The 20,599-nt window shown below is 35.5% G+C and overlaps 1 protein-coding gene across 1 annotated transcript in view; it reads right to left on the bottom strand.

The window, feature by feature from the left end:
- Window positions 1-20,599, bottom strand: part of LOC134846739 (rootletin-like) — an 88,943-nt gene that overhangs the window by 14,300 nt on the left and 54,044 nt on the right. Inside the window, exons 18-30 of the mRNA XM_063864127.1 lie at window positions 19,482-19,679; window positions 18,846-19,027; window positions 17,565-17,740; window positions 12,453-12,638; window positions 12,043-12,287; window positions 9,724-9,887; window positions 9,097-9,401; window positions 8,519-8,743; window positions 7,481-7,668; window positions 6,496-6,651; window positions 1,558-1,701; window positions 811-953; window positions 232-412 (exon numbers count right to left, since the gene is read on the bottom strand). Coding sequence (XP_063720197.1) covers window positions 232-412; window positions 811-953; window positions 1,558-1,701; window positions 6,496-6,651; window positions 7,481-7,668; window positions 8,519-8,743; window positions 9,097-9,401; window positions 9,724-9,887; window positions 12,043-12,287; window positions 12,453-12,638; window positions 17,565-17,740; window positions 18,846-19,027; window positions 19,482-19,679 — 2,493 coding nt within the window. The remainder of the gene's footprint in view (window positions 1-231; window positions 413-810; window positions 954-1,557; window positions 1,702-6,495; window positions 6,652-7,480; window positions 7,669-8,518; window positions 8,744-9,096; window positions 9,402-9,723; window positions 9,888-12,042; window positions 12,288-12,452; window positions 12,639-17,564; window positions 17,741-18,845; window positions 19,028-19,481; window positions 19,680-20,599) is intronic.

Below are 20,599 nucleotides of genomic sequence, written 5' to 3'. Positions count from 1 at the left end.
ATTAAGCTTTTCGACGGTATTTTTGATGCGCAATAAAGCGGTATTTTTAGTGTAAACGACTAAATTTGAAAAAAAAAGATAAATGTAAAACCAAAATGCATCAAATTAGTCGGACAATTGATTTTATTTGCTAGAATCTAAAAAAACTGGGCATTAGACTAGATACAAACGGACGCAAACATATTTGTCTCTTTTTTAATGATTTTCATGACGTTTAATGTACTATCTGACCTTGACTTTGGCGGCCAAGTCGGTGTCCGATTTCTGTCTGGCCTCCTGGGCGGCCCTGAGACTCTTCAGCTCCTCCCTCCGCTCCTCCCTCTCCCTCTCCAGACTGTGGATCTGGATCTGCATTGACCTCACTGACTCATCAGAACTCCTCTTTTCAACTGTCATCTTGTCCAGAGCATCCCTGCAGAAGTTACTTTGTAGATGATAAAAAAAAAGATAAAGAACATGATCTTTCACCCGATAGATGTGACAGAAGCGAAAATAGTTTAGCAATTGAACAATCAAAAAGACAAAATACAATTTAGAAAAAAATCGCTTTTTATTCCGATAAAAACACGCTTATTTTTAAATTATGAATTTCGAGAAACAAAAACATAAAATTTGGTTCATAATTTTTGTTCACGTGAATGCTGAATTTTGAATAGAAAATCTCCGCTGAGTATCTCTGCATTCTAAAATTTCAGAGCGAAGTTTTTTGACGCACTCAAATGAAAATGTAACTCTTGCTCATAGATAATTTCATTATATTTCAGTGTTATGTTTCGATTGCAAACTGCAAAGCGACGTTGCTATACTAGCCTCATGTTGGTAAGTTTAGTCTGCATATTGCGCCCAAACTCCTCCCCCCTGTCGTGTTCCAGTTCTGCCTTCTTCCTCAGCCTTCTTCGCTCCTCCTCACGATCCCTCTTCACCTCATCAAGCTCACACTTCAGAGAATCAATCTGCAAACGTCAATCAAAACTCATCTCGCTGTCAATCAAATCTCATTGTTGAACCGACTTTCCAAGGTTTTTGGTTTGACCGATTTCGGCGATCACATTAACTTTTTTGTATACATTTAACTTTCAAAATTTTTGAATTTAGGAGGGAAAAAGTGAAAACCAAAATCTGGAGTTAATCAATAACAAAGTTGAGTTAAAACAAACTGTTCAAAGCAAGTTGAAGAGCAATCGGATAACTCAATGCTTTTTCCTTATACGAGCAGACTAATTATATTTATGCGGCTTGTAACAAAATGTTTGATCATCTTTTAATAAATTTGAGTTGTTAGGCCAAAAAAATAGCACCAAAGACTGGAACATTTTGCAGCCAAAACCACGGGGTGTCTCCGTCCATGGATTCCAATTAGTTTCTGTAGAACAATAAAAAAACACACAAAAATTAAACCCCGGCAGTAAAATTTTCCAAGCGTAACGCAAAAATTTTCACCTCCTTTTTTTACCAATCACCTAAGCTTTCCAAAATGATTTCTTCGAACTTTTTATTAGAAAAATTTTTAGTGGCGGTTGAATATTTGTGCACATGAGAAAAAGTGATGATGTTGACCTGTTGTTTCATCTGCTCCTCAGTGACCTTTGCCCTCTCCTTCAGCTTGACTGCGCTCTCCTTGTGTTGGGATACAGCTGTCTCCGCTTGGCTTTTCTGATCAGCCAGTTGTTTTGTCAGCTCGTTGATTGTGTTTTTCATGTCCTAGGAGATAATTTTTTTTAAGAAGGACAAAAATTTTTAATAAAAGTAAAACTTATGCAACAGATAATTGAACAAGAGTTTGTGAGCTTGAAAACAAAAATAAGAAAAATTTGTTGTTTTTTTAACCATTTTCGAAGAGTGGAAAAGAACTATGTATTATGGTACAATTTTATAACTTTTTTCCGGCAACTTTGACCACCTCAAGTAAATCTCGTTGAAGGTCAAAATTGGTGTCATGTTGAAGACCTTTTGATTGTGATTTGGATTCTAAAAATAATCAAATACATCGGCTCCAATGTTAAGAAAAAATGATGTGAAATATTTCCATTTTTCATAGGTTTGACCTATATAGGACAGAAAATACTGAGAGGTTGTTATTTAACAACGTTTTTAAATAATAATTACCGCTCTTTCTAAAAGAGAAAAAAAAGCTGAGAGTTAGTTCCGTTTTCCCTGCTGCAAAAAAATGTTCCAAAATTGAAATGAACTTTTGGTTTTAACAAGCTTGCGTTTTAAAAAGGCGAATTTATGTTCTGCTGTAAAATCTATTTTATTCGCGGTTAGAGACGAACTGATTTAATAAAAATTGATTGCAGTTAGAAGAAGTTGAGCAGTCGGAAGAAAGATTTGATCAACAGGAGCTTTCGAAGGATTGCGTAAACTTTGAAAACTTGCAAAAACGACAACAGGCCTCTCTCACATCAGGAATTCGACTTTCTGAAGAATTTATTTGGTAAAAAACTAAGTCGAATAATTTTCAAGCATTTCATCTGCTGGGTGAACAAGAAAACTTGTATCACCCACCCGCCGTTTCAGTTAACATGGTTTTTTAAAATGAGATGAACAATAGTTTTGGGCAAAAATGATTGCTAGTGAGAGTGCCCAATTTGGTTGAATCAAAACCCCTATTTATAAGAAAAATATTGTCTCCGAAACAGCGCGAGGTTATCAATCAGGCAAATAAAATTAACCTTATTTCGATCACTAATCATTGTCAATTAATGGTTATTCTAGAAAAAGAAAACACACTGCTATTTGTTTTTATAAGAACACTAAAGAAGTTCAGGATATAAAAAGCGCAGCAAAAAAAATTTTTGAAAAAAGTTTATCAGGAAAAAAAAGCCAATGGTCTCATATGACCTTGTCCCAATTTCCAGTCTGAGAAAAAACAACAACAAACAAAATGGTTGAGAAATGCACATTGAGCTGTGTTCTTAAAAGTTTTCGAGGATCTCCGGATGAAGGAGAAAAAAGAAACTTCTGCTTGAGTTTCATGAAAATGTTCAAATAATACATCGAATAACACCATAAGAGATACATTGGAAAATTTGAAAGAACATCAAATAATTCATGGGCATTTGCAGCTGCAAGCTTGAAAATCACAATTCATTATTTCATTTTCTAATTGAATGAGATTAAGTTTTATTTTTATTGAAAAAACTTGTTAAATGTCACCATGATCTGTTAGAAAACTTAATAACTGATTTTTAGATTAGGCTCCTCAGTATTTATATTCCAGAGACATGATTATCTGAATTAAATCCGTTAGTTTTGCACAAACTTAGAGATGGTATCAAAAATTTTAAAAAAAAAACACACAGCATAGTCGCTGAGTTGGTGTTGTTTTTTACATAGGTAATGATGAAAGTTACAAAGTTGAATCTATTTTATCTGAATTGGATGCAATGGTAATCAGCAGTCTGTCTTTAAATAAAAATGTGATATACAACTTCACAAGTGTGTAAAAACGCACCATCTGGCAAATTCAATCAACTTCTTTTCGCACTTTGAAGATTTATTGTTAAGCAGAGACAGTTTACAAGGGTAATCCTTAACCTGCAAAGACTTTAACAATTACCATACAAAAGAATCCACCACGCAAATTAAATGTAATAACCTGATAAAATTTTCACTCCCATAAAAATCCAGCAACACTCACATATATCTAACTCGTGAAACTTCTACGCCAAAGTCTTGTATAGATTATAGATGACTGCTTGTCTGGGGATCATACTGAAACTTGATTTAATTTGTGTTCAATATAGTTTTTTTGCGGAAACCCAAAAACAAAATTAAAGGTATAAGTTTTAAGTTTTAGCTAAACTATATTTTTGGACAAATTTTGCAGAAAATGATTAGCATTGATACTTCCTGAAACCTGGGGTTGTTTAGGAATTAAAATACATCCAGAACAAAAATGTAGAGGAAAAAACGCAGAATGTTTTGTGATTCCAAACAAGTTTTGCCCTAAGGAATTCAAGGAAAAGAAAAACAAAGTTCGTTTGATACAAATTTTAAATATCAAATCCGAAAAAGGAAATTTGGGTTAAAATTGGGTCCATGCTAGATTATGAGCAGTATTCTGAGTGCACAAAGAAAACATATAAAAAACCTTAGGTAACATACAAAACAAATACATTGATAAACATTATTCAACAAGAGGAAAAGTGTGTATGTGTGAAAACACTTAATTTTTTCCCTGCATCCCTGCGAAAAAACTTTTGTGTTTTAATTAAGGGGTGTAAAAAACAGTTCTGATTGTGATGGCTCTAGTAACACTTTTATTCAGAAATTATTGCTGAAAATTTTAGCCCTTGCTAAAATTTTGATGAATGTTTAGATCAGGGCGTCTTTCCGGATTGTCTCTAACTGGAAAAAATTATGGCTCTAAATAAATGTGGTGAGTTGTGTGATAACTTGCTCAACTCCATTTCAAAACAAGTGGATCAATTTTTTAATACTTTGATTTACTTCACAGAATTTATTAAGAATTTGATGGTTAAAAAATTTGATGGTTAAAGAATTTGATGGTTAACTTTTCGGGAACGACTGTTTCTTTGATTTTAGGTAAAATGTTGACACGTATGATCACACCAATCTAGTATAAATTTATATTGTTATGGATTTCAAAGAAAGTGTTACAAAGTTGTTGAAACTATTCAGGTGATCGGAAACACAATATTCAAATTGGCTTTGAATTTTCAGCTTTTAAACCAATCCGAATTGGCGTGCCTCAACGTTCCATTTCGGGGCCATCACTTTTTCTATTAAAAAAATGAAAGCATTAGCAATCTGACGTAATTTAACCAATCACTAATTGTACATGAGTTTATACGGCTGCGTTAGCAAAAAAAAACTGATTGCACTGCCGAGACAAAAGTCTGAAAGCCAGTTGCTTGACTTATCAGATCTTTCGAGTCAATATTTTAGCCGAGCAATTGCTAAAGGTTCATTAAGACCAGGGGCGGATTTAGGGGGGGGGGGGGCGACGGGATGCGGACGCCCTCTCTCAGGGATTCGACCCCTGCCGACCCAAAGGGTCCCCCTTTGGTACTTTTAAGAAATCCAATTTTATTGTGGCCGACCAACCCTAAAATATTTCTAAAGGCGCCTTTGGCGCCAATATATACTAATTTTGAGGGGAGAGCGCGCGCCGTAAAAACGCGATGTTTTGGTCAAAATTTTCCAAAAAGTGCCTAAAAATGCCTTTTTCGGACTGTTTTTCAAATTTTTGCCTGCGGCGCAGAAAAGTTTGCCAAAACAGGGACTAAACCGGCTTAGGGAGAGCTCGAAAAATTAATTCAGTCGACCTAAAAAAAAGTCGACAAAATTTTTCAAATTTTTTTGAAAATTCGCCCCCCTCGAGAAAATCCTAGATCCGCCCCTGATTAAGACCAAATAACAAAGAACAAATACAGCTGCCTGATAAATAATAAGTAGGCTCAGGCTTGTCTTCAGTTTTTGCTCGCAATTGATCTGGTGATTCTTAACAAAAATTAATTGAAGGCAAGCGTTTTTCAAAGTGGTTTCAATTTTTTTTATATTTGTCTGTATCTTATTGCTGTGTTGGGAAATTTTAGATTTTAACTTTTTTATACCTGATCCGATCTTCTATAACTTTTTCCAGTGTAATACTCGATGAACTGAAATGCTTCTGCTCGATGAACTGAACTGAAGTGTTTGCAATATGTATTTTAACAGAATATCCGCTCAAGAAACTGTTGATTCATTCAGCTAATTCACTTACAATTTCTAAAAAAAGTAATAGAAAAAGAACAGAACAGCGATTTGCAGCAAACTATTTTGTTATTAACAAAGTCCTAATTTTTGATATTTTCTTTTTAAATCACTTATTTGGAATATTCTGTGGTACTTGCTTGTCAAAAAAAGTGAATTTTTTTTTCGTATGTGTTTGGAGTTCACAGTTTTTTTTTCATGTAAAAATTGCATTACAGGGTCAAAATAAGGTCTGGTTTATGCGCAAAATCGTAGTCGAGAGTGGGCTTGAAACTACAGTTTTCATATTTAATTTAGGCCTTCGCTTCACAAAGTAAGCATCTATTTTCAGCTTTTTTTTCCCGCCCGCTGTATGTAGTACCCAAACTCCTTAGTGCCCAGGGATTATTCAATGATATCCATTTTCGGCTGACCAACCCTAAATTTTGGAATCTAAATTTAAAGGGGAGCGCAAGCCGAAAAAACGCAAGTTTGGGTTAAACTTTTCCAAAAAGTGCCGAGAAATGCCTTTTTTGGCATGTTTTTTTTTTTCAATCATTTTTATCAAAATAGGGTTTTTATAGTCTTCTGGGAGTGCTTGGAACATCATTTTGGTCGACCTAAAAAAATTCGACAAAGTCCGCCCCCCTCCCCTAGATCCGCCCCTATGTGTATGACATATATAAATAGGCGTTTAGTTTCTGGGAAGGAGTGTCTGACTCTTCCTGCCCCCTCCCAACACTCTACCCGTCGATTTGACATAAACGAGCAAAGACGGGCAATAGCAGAGTGGCACACCTTGACGTCTTCCTCTTTGAGTGTGAGTTGGGCGACTGTCAAGTTCATCTGGTCCTCCCACTGACTGCGCAACACACTCTCCTTCTGTCTCGCACTGCTCTGCTCTCTAACCTCCACCCCCACCCTCTCCAACTCACTCCTGCACTTCCTCATTTCCTGCAAATGAGGAAAAATAATCATAATAATCATAACAATAGAAAAATAATTGTGGTTTCTGCGATTCGCAGAGGATCTATGAAAGGCTATCTAGCCTGTCTAAGCATAGTCCGTTTCTCTTATTTCCCCACATTCCAGACTGAGTTTTTTGTTGAGTGACGCTCTTTTTTAGCGACTAAGCAACGCCACCAAACTGAACAAACGTATGACCTAAAAAGTCAAGCAGCGACAGGAGTTCAACAATAGTCACTGAATGCTAGTATGAGTTCCTTTAGGTTCAGGATCTTAACCACTAGAGGGCACTTCTGTGACCACAGTTGGTCAAGAGCCCAATAAACCAGTCTGGTTGTTATTAGAAAAATATGTATGACCTTTTTTAAAGCAAACAAGAAACTGGCCATCATAACTCATCTGTCTGTTCAGTTTTTGTTGTTAACTTTTAAGACGCAGCTCATAAAACAAAAACATTAAGTGGCAAATTTTGTGAGAATTTTTTTGCTTTTTGAGAAATTTCGTTCCAATACTATAACTTCTTCTTATTTTTTCCAATTGAGCTGCTTTTCATTATGATCAACATATAACAGGTGTCTGAGCCTGCAAGTGTCTTAAATAAACGGGTAATCAGTTCGATATTTTTGGCAGTGGTTAGAAATTAAGCAGCCTGGCGTGCTACTACATAGCCAGAATCTGCATGTAATTCCCTGTTTACAATTTTTGTATATACTTAAAGTATAGAATAATTGTAACTATTTACTAATTATTAAATTGTAATTCGAAAAATTGTTATTTTTAACATATGCTTCATGATTTTTCCCCATGTTGCCCTGACCTCGTTTAAAGCGGTGTTTTTCTCTCTCAGTTGAGTCACTTCCCCCCTCTTCTTTTCTATCTCCCCCTCCAGCTCCTCGATCCTCCTCTGCTGTCCACTGACACTCTCCTCCTTACTCGCCACTATGTCACTCTGCGTCTTCTGCATCTTACGATAGGAGTCCAACTTCACATTCGCCTTGCTCAGTTCTGAACACAAACACACAGGAGATGACAATCAAAACAATCCAAGAAAAAACAGATTACAAGAAAAAAGATTCCAAGAAACGGGAAAGATTCTAAGAAACAAACGGGTAGACGTCAAGTAGGCACATACTGCGCCTTTCGTCTATCCCCTCCATTTTGTTGATTTAATTATTTAAATAAATTGATGCTTGTATTATCAACTATATGGAGAAATAAATTCTTCTTCTTCTTCTTCTTCTTCTTCTTCTTCTTCAAACATTGCGAGAAACCAGCGATTCCAAGAAAAAGTTTCCAAGAAACGAAAGATTCTAAGAAACAAACGTTGCAAGAAACCAGCTATTTCAAGAAACAAAAGATTCCAAGAAACGAATGATTCTGGGAAACGAAACATTGTAAGAAACCAACAATTCCAAGAAACAAAAGATCCCACGAAAAGAAACATTGCAGGAAACCAACGAAAGATTCCAAGGAACATTTACAGAAAAAGTGCTCGTAAAATATTTTAGGCCGTGTTGTTTTAGACGAGAATCAGATAGAAGTCGATAAGACTCCGGGAGTTGTACATTTCTTCTAGAAAATAATCCTCCAAATATTTGCGCAAAAAGCTCATGCAGGGGTGTAAAATATCTAAAATTTGCGCAAGGTGATGTTTTGAAAATTGTCAAAAGTTGAAGAGATGGAAACTCCGACTTAATCCGACAAATTTGATTTTCGGGTACATCAACCGCCAAAAATATTAAAATGTCAAAAAGTACTTCCACAGAACATGCACAGTAACCGGCTATCCTTATTTTAATCAGCGTTGTGACCATATAACGCCATGCTTTGTTAAATGTAATTAATTTCAGCTAACCCGAGTAAGTTTCGTCGTATTTTTCTCTCATCTGTTTCAGACTCTGCTCCGACAGTTCGTGGCTAGAGGACAACTCATTAAGTTTCGCCTCCTTAAGCTTCAGCTGTTGTTCCAGAGTCTGTTTGGTATCCTCTGAGCTCTTGCACTGTTTAATGATGTCTTCCATGGCTGCCCTGACTGTCTCGATATCGATCGCTTTGATTGACCTCTCCGCTGTTGTCAGACCTGAAAATTTCAAATTAATAAGTGATATTATAACTTCTGTTTTGAACTATTGATGAAATGTTAAAGTTTATTTACAAGTTTTTTCTGAACCATTTATTTGGAAAAAGGAATGCTCGCAGGATCCGTTTATTGCCCAAAGAAACTCTCATTGATAAAACATACGTTTTGGTAGGCCGACCTATAGTTGTTTCTGCTACAATAGTTTTTTCTTTCATTTCTGAACACTACTTTGAGAGAACTTCTGGTGTTTACTCGCAGTGCCAATTTTTTTTTTAAAAAAAGAGGTTCTCTTTAAGAAAAATTAATTTATTTTAGTTTTTGGTACGTTCTTTTCTAGCAAAAATGTAACTCACCACTTTTTGGGTTTTGGGAGCTCTTCGTTGAACTGATTGTAGCAAATGGGAACCTGTTAGTAGTCACAACTTGACCTCCAAATCCAGTCACCACAGTCTGGCTACCTAAGGCAGTGTTTCTCATCTGGAACGTGTTTCTAATATTGTTATACAACTGGCACAACTTCCGGTCGGTGTCGAGTTGGGAGTCTTTTAGTCTATCTGTGCTCTGTTCCGCTTTCTCAAGTTTGGCTGTTTTCTCTTCTAGTTCTGACTTCAGATTGGCTACTTGGTCGGTCGCTTCTTCAAGAGCCTCCTGATCCGAACTACAAAAAGGATAACTCTTTAGCCAACCTTTTATTTGGTTTAGTTTTGGTTTTGTTCATTGAAAATTCTTAATGACAGGTGTCAAAAAACTTCACTCAATTGCATTCAAACATTTTTTAAAGATATTTTAAAAATCGTTTTTTTTTTGTAAATGGGGAGTTCTCAAAACATGTTCGCAAAGATTTTATCGGCCCTGATAAACTGTTCCAAAACATTGAAAGACCCCATTTTGAGAAAAATTTCTGCGCCGCAGATGAATTTTTGAAAAATCAGGCCAGAAATCTATGTTTAGTTAAATATGATTATTCTCAATTTACTTACCTAGCCCTGTTCTTAAGCTGAATGATCTCTTCGGCCAGTCTGGTCACGTGACCCCGGTGTCTGAAGTCCACACTCTTCGCACTCTCCACCGCCTCCTGGAGTTTCCGACTTAGTTCCGAGATGGACACCTGCTGCTGCGAACTCAGTCGCTCCATGTCCGAAATCTACAATGCATACACATTTATCATTTCCATACATAAAACAAACATAAATAAATTTTTCATATGGCCGAAAAATAAAAAAAAGTTCATAACTTGATAATAATAAAATCAAGTGACTTTCACTACAAACTCTTGCATATGAGCTCCAGACTTGATTTGAATCTAAACCGCCTATATCAGGAACTCAAGTAATCAGTGAAAAAAAGTACAAAGTTAAAAACAAAAAGTTCAATTTTAAGATAAAAAATTGTATAATTTTGTTCTCAATTTTGTACTTTTGTTGAGTTGGAAACTGAAAAAAGCCCTATTTTATAATGAGATATGCTATAATTTTCAAATTTATAGTAATAATATGAAAATTATGGTTTATTATAAAAGGGGACTCAATCTCAATTTCCAACCCCCGTCGTAGCACAACTATCAAATTAGATAATAGCAAAATATATGAAACTGAAAAAAGCCCAATTTTATAATGAGATATGCTATAATTTTCAAATTTCTAGTAATAATATGAAAATTATGGTTTATTATAAAAGGAGACTCAATCTCAATTTCCAACCCCCGTCGTTGCACAACTATCAAATTAGATAATAGCAAAATATATGAAACTGAAAAAAGCCCCATTTTATAATGAAATATACTATAATTTTCAAAATTATAGTAAAAATACGAAACTTATGGTTTATTATAACAGGGGATTCAATCTCATTTTTCAACCCCCTGTCGTAGCACAACTATCAAATTAGATAATAGCAAAATCGTCGTAGAGAGTTGAGTGATATATCAGTTTAAAACACTTCAAGTCGTGATTCGATCGATATTAAAACAAATTCGAATAGTTTCCAGGTGTTGAGAAAACCGGTTGGATTTTTTTTCCTTTTCGTCTACTTTTGAGTAAGCAAGAAGGCTTGCAATAGTTTATTTTAATAGCTTAAAAGGGTGGCGTCGCTCATGCTTGAGGGACCAAGTGCTTGAAATTTATTTTAGCTTACTTTCAACCAATCAGAGTTGAGTATTCAAAATCTCAAAGTAAATCGAGAAAGTAAGAAAATAAATCCAGGCCATTAGTGTTAATACTGACCAATTAGATAATAAGCAAATGAGTTTTCAAGACTGAAAAATTTTTGTGAACTTGAACTCATAAATCTTGATGTTTATCTGAATAGTATTGCGGTTGTAACCCGCAATTTGTAATATTTTTGATAATTTTCCAATGATTTAAAACATTTTCTGTTAATATTGACTTCAATTTTTGACTGCGAGAAAGGCATTTAGCCAATAGGAACGCTTAGCGATTTTGATTGGTTGAAACTTTTCAAGCATTCAGTCTCTCAAGCATGAGAACCCTCCCTGCTTAAAAGAATACAATTGCTTAATTTAAGCGGTAAAATTTTAATTTAACTCAATTAAAGTTAGTTTAATTTCGTATTTTAGCGCCATTTTGAAAACAAAAAACTCAAAAACTGCATTTGTTTGATTTTTCTGTTTTTCTTGTCAATTTTCTAGAAAATTTGTTTCCCAAATTGCTTGTTTTAGTATGACTGTCGAATATGCCTAAGCTCTAGTTTTCGCTCAGAACCTTTTACCACACCGCGCAGAAAACTATTATAAGTTGAAAAAAAATTTGGGGTATTTTTTAAGACTATGGTCGGAACATTCTCTGCTACTTGCACAGTAACCGGCTCTCCTTGTTCTTACTTGTAAAGTGTTGGATCACAATATCTGATTTTTGCACAAGTATGGCATATGAACAGAACAGATGAGACTCTTCCAAAGAGGGGTGGATCTAGGATTTTCTCGAGAAAATTTCGTCGACCTTTTATTTAAGCAAAAAACGTCAAAAAAGGCGTTTATCGGGACTTTTTGGAAAAATTGGAGAAAAAATTGCGCATTTTTGGCGTGCGTTTCCGCCTTAAAAATAGAATATTTTGGCCAAAAGTGGATGCATTACAATAGTGCCAAAGGGGGACCCTTTGGAACGGCATGGGGTCGAATTCCTTAAGGGTGGGGTGGGGGGATTGACCTTGATATCTTACCTTGCTAACTCCCTGTTACACCATAAGGTTGATGCTTGTCAGAAGTGGTGGAAAGCAACAGCAGAATTTGTTTTAGAACCAAGTTTTAGGGGGGGGGGAGAAAAGGCACCAATAACACCCACCTGTGTGCGTAGTCTGAACTCGGTGGCCTTCAGCTGTTCCACATCCTCCTCCGTCTCTCTCCTCTGCTCCTCCACTTGCCCCACCCGCTGTCTCAACTGGACAGCCTCTGCCTCATACCTCTTCCCCTCCCCCAACACCACCTCATACTTCCTCCTCTCAATCTCCAGTTTTCCATCCACCCCCTGCAGTGTCTGCATTAGAGTGGTGACGTCAGAAGAGAGTGTCTTTTCGCGGCGTTGGGTTTCTGAAAACCAAATAATTTTTTTACTCTATCTGATTTACGAAATAAATCCACAGATTTTGCTGATGTCTTCAGGAATTAGTGAAGAATTGCATTACTTCAGTTTCACGCTATCTTTGATCATTAGTCGAGATAACTGTTGAAATCGTTTTGATGGAGACCACTGACCAGTAAGAGACTGTGATAGTTCCTCTTTAGTCTTCTCCAGCCCTGCTATCTCTTTTTTAAGTGTCTCGCACTCCTTTTCCGATTCGGCCGCCTTCGTCTCCAGTTTTTTCCTCTCCTGTTGCTCTTTGTCCAGTGCTTCTCGTAGTCTGTTCGCATCCTGCTGCACGAGATCCGACTGCGTTTCGGCTGAAAAACAAGATAAGAAAAATGAGGCTTTAGAGAATGTCATTGTTCGAACTTTCGAAGACAATCGAAATATTTATGGTTGGGGTGTTTTGTTTTCAGGGGGTGAAATAGTTTTTATCGAAAAATGTTCAACCTCATTGAAATTATCGACTCCCTGAATTTAAATGTAGAAAACTACTTTTTAACTTCGATTTTTGTTGTGTACAAATATGGGGGAGGGGGTTGAAACTTGTTAATTTGGCGTCTGGAATAATCTATAAAATAGAACAGGACTGCTCGTATCAGGCCCAAGCCCTGAATGTTCTGATTGCCTTTTAAGGTCTATGGAGCAGTAATAACATGAAAAAATTAAATGTAAAAGAAAACTTTTTTTTTAATTTGAGCTTTTTTGTGAAAATCATCCCCCCACACGCCATATAAAGTACAAAAGTGATAGACTTCGCTCCTAGTAGCAAATCAATTCTGGCAAATACGCTTCCTTCAACCAATTTGGAAAATTTTTTAAGAAGGAAAAAATCTCCGCTTACGTGTTAATAGCGCGAAGTATATCGCGCATTAATTGTCCCAAAATGACCAAAATAAAAATCTTTAAACCACCTAACTTTCAAAAAATGATCACAGGAGAAATACTTTTTCAAATTTAAGCTCAAGAAAACAATCACTTTTAAATGAGATAAATGAACTCCGTCAAAAATGGCTAGTTAGAAAGCCGAAATTTGTCTGAAGAAAAAAAACCCACCCGAGCACAAATATTCTGTTACTTTCGTTACGAAAGTCGGAACAACAATGAAACAAAAGGAAAAATCTATGCGCACCGTGAAAGTTTTATATATGATGCTGAAAGCGTAAAGCTAATTGGTCGCATTATTATCATATTACTCAAACTTTCTTAAGGGCAGTCCTGTTTAATACTTCAATTATAATCGGAAGATTTGATAGAATCAAATACAGCGTTACAGCTCGCTCTGTTGATCACTATTTTGTTAAGTTTCTGCTCCCCGCACTGGAGTTTTATGGATAAAAACTGATGATATTGGATTTTCATTGTCATTTTCAATAAACTCAAAATATAATCGATTATAATCGATACAAAATGTATCATAATTCCATTTTGTTTTATCAATATAATCCCCCGCACTCAGTAAAAAGATAAAATAATCGATTGTACTATAATAATAATCGTTTTTTAAGCAAAATTATTATTAATTATAAGCGCCAATTTTAGATGTTTAAACGATTTATAATCCATTAATTTGATAACATTTTTTGTGACATTTTAATAAACTATAATCAGTTATAATTGGTTATAATTTTTCCTAAAATATCTTATAATCTATTATTATCTCTTATAATCTATTATAACCTAATATAATATATTATAATCCCTTTTTCTATCAAAATATTATTTTACAAGAAAAATGAAATATAATGGATTATAATATAGCTATTCTGCATAAAAACACAGTAAAAATCAGTAAGAAGTAAGAAATCAGTAAACCAGGGGCGGTTATTAGATTTTCTCGAAGGGTGGGGGCAGATAAAAAGACCCTGTTTTGGCCAAATTTTGTGCGCCGCAGGCAAACTTTTGAAAAAACAGGCCAAAAATGGCATCATTTTTTTGGGCTTTTTTCGGAAAAATTTCACCAAAAAATCGCGTTTTTTGGCGCGCACTCCCCCCAAAATTAGTTTTTGTTGGCGCCAAAGACCAGAGGGTCCGTCACTTAATATGGATATCACAAAACAGTACAAAGGGGGAACCCTTTGGGTAGGCAGGGGGCTGAATCCCTAAAAAACTGCGTCCGCCCCCCCCCCCCCCCTAAATCCGTCCTTGCAGTAAACAGTAATAAAGTAAACAGTAAACAATAAGAAATGAAACCAACTGAAAAGCACACAAAACAAAACAAAAATAAAATGAAATGAAGCGATGACGTTTTTTGAATAAAAATGGATTATAATCGATTAAAATGGATTCAAAAAAAAATTCAGAAATAATTTTTTATCAAAAATTAATCGATTATAATCGATTATAATCGATTATATTGGGCTTTTTGTTTCAAAAAAAAGTAACCTTATAATCCATTTTTAATCGATTTTAATCTCTTGTTTTTGAAATTTATGGAGACTGACAATAAAAACAGGAGCGGATCTAAGATTTTCTCGAGGGGGGGGGGGATTTTCAAAAAAATTTCCAAAATTTTGACGACCTCTTTTTTTAGGTCGACGAAATTGATTTTTCGAGCTCTCTCAAAGCACTGTTTTGCCCCTATTTGGGCACTTTTTGAACAATTTTGACAACAAAATCGCGTTTTTTTGGCGCGCGCTCCCCCTCAAAGTTAGTATATATTGGCGCCGCAGGCGCCTTTAGAAAAGTTTTAGGGTCGGTCGGCCAAAAATGGATTTCTGAATAAGTATGAAAGGGGGGACCCTTTGGGTCGGCAGGGGATCGAATCCCTGAGGGGGGAGAGGGGGGGGGGCGTCCGCCTCGCCGCCCCCCCCCCCCCCTATATCCGCCCCGGAATAAAAACCCATCATAATCTATTATTTTCTCTTTTTACTGAATGCGGGCCATTATAATCATTTATGTTCGATTAGATGAATTTTTTAGAGATTATTGACAAAATGTTCTGTTTTTTTTTTCAAAGTTGTCTCATTTCCTGTTTAGTCCAATTGCTGCTTCTTACATTTCAAAAACTCTTTTAATTTTCAGATAGTGCTATCTATTTTTTAGATTTTCTCTACTTTTTCAATTTGGCAGTTCATTAAGTTATTTTAATTGTTTTTCACCCTGGCCATGGTGAAAAAACGTAATTCGTCAACCGCTGCTATCGCAATACTCCCAATTCCTTCACCTTCCTTAAAATCAAGTAGTTGGTTCAATCGCTGACCGAGGGGTATTTAATGGTTGAAGGGAGTTATGGTTGAGCGATGGGCGTGACTCAAATTTGACGATAATCCATTACATATGGTTTTGAGTTTCAAAGTTTGCATCTTTATTGATTAATTTGTCCAATATTTTTATCTCTAAAATCCAGTACAGTCGATTCTTATTCAAGTCCGGGTAGTAACGCTGTAGTAATTGAACTTTTACTGTTGGTCTAACTCAAAATAAAACAAGGGTAACCGGTTACTGTTCAAGTAGCACCGAATGTTCCGACCATAGTCTTAAGAAAACTACGGTTTAGAAAGTGTTTATTTTCCAAAAAAGTGTAGTTTTTTCTGCTTGGTGGGATCTGACGTAAGATGAAATTTAGGCGTATTAGACAGTCAAAATAATATAGGCAATATGGACGAAAAGTTTAGAAAAATGACTAGAAAATCTTTAAAAAAAACTTTCAAAAACTTTTACAAAAAAGTTTCTATGTTTTGGAGATTTTTAGTTCCTAAAATGAAGGTAAGAACTCCAAAAACTAGTTTTATATGCTTAAATTTAAGTTATAAGGTTTTAAATTAGGCATAAGTCAGCTGGTAAACCTGCTCGCTTAATTTGTTTGCTCGAATTAAGACAAACAATTAAAAAGTTCGAACCGGTTTTTCTCGACACTGGGGAAAAATTTTGAAAATTTTGGCCCATTCATTAATTGTGGCTGCTGATTTTGCGTGGAAAACAAGAAGCAAAAAAAACAAGCAAAGCCGGTTACTGTGCAAGTAGCACAGAATGTTCCTATCACAATCTAAAAAAATACAAAAATGTTTTCTCAAATTGGTGTCGTTTTTTTTCTGCAAAACTGAACAAAAAAAACATAGGTATTTTTGAGAGTTATACCAAAATATGTAAATTGGAAAACAGTGTTTTCAAAGTGTTTTCAAAGAGTTTTTTCAAAGTTTTTTGCGGAAGTTTTTCGAATTTTCATGATTTTGAGTTCCAAAATTGCGCTATAAAACTCATAAGACTACCTTTACTTGAGTAATACAAAATTTTCACGATTAAATTTACGCTTAAATAAGCTAATGCATTACTAACTACCTTACTAGTTAGCTCGAAATTAGACCAAAAAATTCAAACCGCTTTTTCTCAACACTGTAAAAGTTTTTTTGAAATCGAATCATGACTGAAAGAGCTCTAATATGATACATCACTCAACCAAATGTATCAACCAAATGTAAATGGTCTCCAATAGTAATTGGTTAAAAAAATTGCCTAAAAATATTTTTGGATTTTCGATAACAAATATTGTAAATTGGAGCCGTCCCAGATTGCTGTGGAAATCAAAAAACATCAATAAATGTCTTTTCTAAAAACTATGCCGTGCATTGTTGAAGCTTCTCTCAGCCTAATTAGCAAAAAATTTGAGGAAATTTTGGACTGGCTCGTTAATTAATTTATTGCATTTTTGTCATGTTCTAAATTTTTTCAATATTCCATTTCCATGTCTCATCAGATATCAAATTGATTGTATTTGATCAAAATCCATTATTTTTTTAACTGAAAATGAAGCTAATCCAATTCAAATTCTCTAAAATGAGTTTTCTTGTAACTTGAATTTGTAATGCATTGTGCGACAATGTATAATACTTTTGTATAATATACTTGATTGATGCAGAAATTTTTCATATGATTGCCAAAAACTTCATATCCTACGGCCTACACAAATTCTAAACCTACTCAATGTTTCAAGTTTTGTTCACTTAGCCGACGTGGGTAAAATGAAAAAATATATATCTTCAGTGGATTATAGTTGATTTACCATGGATTTTTCTGCCTTATTAGATTATAGTAATATAATCCATTTTTAATCGATTAGAGACAGACAATGAAACGCAAACATAATTACATATTATCCATGGATCTGTTGTTTGGGTAAACACGCTTCCATTTGTGAAGAGTCGGAGATTTTCCCATTGATATAGCACATTGATTTTTGCGATTCAAATGCAAATATGGGTGAATATGTTAAGCAATTGTGTTTTTCTTTCTCATATGCTGACCTGATTTGAGCAGCTTCTGTGTCTCCATCAACTGCATTCTGGCACTCTGTCTGGCCTCGCTCACTCTGGCTAGATCCAGTTCCAACTCCCCCTTCTCCCTCCGCAACTCCCCCAACCTCTCCTCCCTCTTCCGCACCTCCTCTCCCATCTGTCGTTCCAAGTGTCGGCAGTCATCTCTAATTTCAAAATGAAATAATAACTATCTAGACTAGATTGAAATCATAATCGAAATCATTTATCATCGAAATCATAATTAGGTTTTGCGATTTGCATGAATATAAAATAACGAGTCCGAAACAATATTTCAAGGGTCTGAGTGGTTTTCTTGATCTCAAAGTCTTGCTGAGAAAGTAATGCAGTTTATGAAAAAAAACTTGACCGGTTTTTAATATATTTTTTCAAGAAACACATATTCAATGAGTGGATTTTTTTGGCCCTATTTGTTTGTATTTGCTAGTACAGCATTCGTTCGCAAATAGCCTTCGGACGTTCGATCATTCGACATTTCATTGGATTTTTCCGTATTCTTGCGAAAAAAAAATGAAAACCAATATTTAATCGAAAATTTTTTAATTTCCCTGCGGAATATTTTGCAAGAGACCCAAACTTCTCTCTAAAATTTGAACTTGTGCACTCTAAGAAAAGTTGAGATATTTTTGTGGCACAACACAATTAAGGTAAATTTTCAGCTTAAACTTGGGATAACTTAAGGTAAAATTCAAGGTAATTTCACCTCATAAGTCTTAGTGTAAAGTTGAGGTGAGTGAAGGTAATAGTTTAGGTGTCTTAGAGTAGTTTTACTTTGTTATTTAGGGTAACTTTTTCAGGTAAACTTGGGGTAACATAGGATAAACTTTAAGGTAATTCCCCTACAAGTTTTAAGGTAAACTTGAGGTGAGTTAAGAGAGTAGTTGAGCTGGCTTGAGGTAAAGTTAAGGTGAGCATTGAGCATATTTTGCCTTAACCTTGAGGTAACTTAAGCTACTTTTAAAGGTAAATTCACCTCACTTTGTTTAGAGTCTGCTCACAGATTGAACAACTTCACAAACTTACAACTAATAGATCATAATTGAGTTTTTAATGACACTGAGCTACAAAATTGTTGAGACGTAACAATCAAAACTGTGCGAGAATCTATTTTAAGTCGAACACCAAGTCGATTAATACTCATTTTTTTCGAGACGGTCGTAACATTCATAAAATTTGTCGACTAAATGAAACATAGGCTGGCACCCGGGACTGTTTTGGGGAGTTTTGATATATTTATCGAATTCCACCCACTCTTTTTCCTCGATGGCGTTCTTGAGTTTCCTGACATGGTCCTCTTTCTCCGCCAGTTTGGTCCTCGTCTCATCTTCTTGGTTGTTCAGTCTCTCCTTCAGCTGATTCTGCTCTCTGACCAGGTCCTCCACTTTCTGCTTGGAGGCCTTAATCTGTTCATACATCTGGTCCTTCTGTTTCTCCTAAATTGCAACCTCCATTCTAATTGTCGCTGAATTGAAAGATCATCTATTTTTAGAGCTCCTCGCGACTCAATGATCACTTTCTTTTCTCAACGTAGATCTTCAAACACTGAGCGGTTCTTAAAAAAACAATAAGGGTGACGTTTATTTAGTTATTAAAGCGAGCTGTATTTGAAGATCTAGATTGAGAAAAAAAAACTGTTGAGTCGTGAGCAGCTCTAAAAATTGATGATCAAACAATTCAGCGACTATCTAAACGGCCGCAAAAATCAACAAAGTTCAGTTTGCAAGCAAAATAACGCAAATGAAAAAAAAATAAAGCTAGAATTTAGCGGAGCGGCGCTTGATATGAAGGACAATAAAAAGTAAGTATAATGCTAAGGACCGCTATTGATAGTTTTAAAAAATCTGTCAGCCTGTTATGTTAACAATATTCTGAACATAGTGAGCTGACCTGGACCATGTTGGCACTGAGTTTGTCGACATTGAACAGTTGGACGAGGTCTTCTTTCTCGGCCTCTAGTCGCAATCTCAACTCAGAGGCAGCAGCGGACTTCTCCTGTTCCAACTTGTCCTTCAGTATCTTCAACTCTTGTTCATGTTCACTCTTCAGAACTAGTTTCTGATTGTCGAAGTCACGCAACAGAGATTCCTAAGTAGGTTGAAAAAATAAGACTACCGGGGTTGAAGTGGCAACTTAGCTTCAGATATTAATGGTTCCGCGCTGATTTTAATTCCGGGACCGAACACTCGTAGTCTGGACGGGTTTTTATTGTCGTGGACGAAGTTTGGACATATCGTATTAAGTCGCCATAGTCTGGAATTAAATCGCAATAGTCTGCAATTTAGTGGCGATATAGTCTTGAAAACTATTCGAAACAGACTAGAAAGGCAGAAACATGCTGAAATTAAGTCGCGCAGAACTCTGCAAGTTACCTGCGTTAGTCTAGATTTGCGTGGCAGACTTAGAAGCTACGCATGATCGCAATTAAGGATCCGAGAAACGATACCTAGAGCTAATTTATTGATTTTGAAGGACCTCATCTCACAATAAGCGAGCTTAAAATGTCAAAAAAATGGAAACAGACAAGCAGACACAACAGACCACAGAAATTACCCTGAAATTTTATGAGAAGCAAACTTTTTATAATTTAAAACAAGTATTACTTAACCGGATAACAAAAAAGTCAAAAATGTCGTGAAAATCATAAATTTAGTATAATCATTTTAAATTGAAGTAAAAATAGCAACTTTCGTGAAAGTCACGCCAGTTGCGGAAACATTTTTCTTCTGTCTAATGTCTTTAGTCAGCCTCTGTCTATGGCCAGCCTGTGGTCAGCCAAAAGGATTCGCATTCTCGGCACTGACCTTAAAGTCTTGTTAATTGGTAAAAGTAAACATTTTTGAATACAAAAGAAACTCATACATCTTTCCGCACATTTTTCTGTAAGTTATAACTTTTTTTAATTTTAAAAACTTCCTACAGCGAAGACAAATTATGCGAACTACGATTATTCAACGTTCAAACAAATTGCAAAAAAATCCGTGAAATCAGTTAATTTACTGGAAAAC

This window comes from Symsagittifera roscoffensis, chromosome 5 (genome assembly GCF_963678635.1).
Source record: "Symsagittifera roscoffensis chromosome 5, txSymRosc1.1, whole genome shotgun sequence".
NCBI lineage: Eukaryota > Metazoa > Xenacoelomorpha > Acoela > Convolutidae > Symsagittifera > Symsagittifera roscoffensis.
The sequence above is the reverse complement of the archived record's forward strand: the minus strand, read 5'-3'. Positions and strand labels throughout refer to the sequence as shown.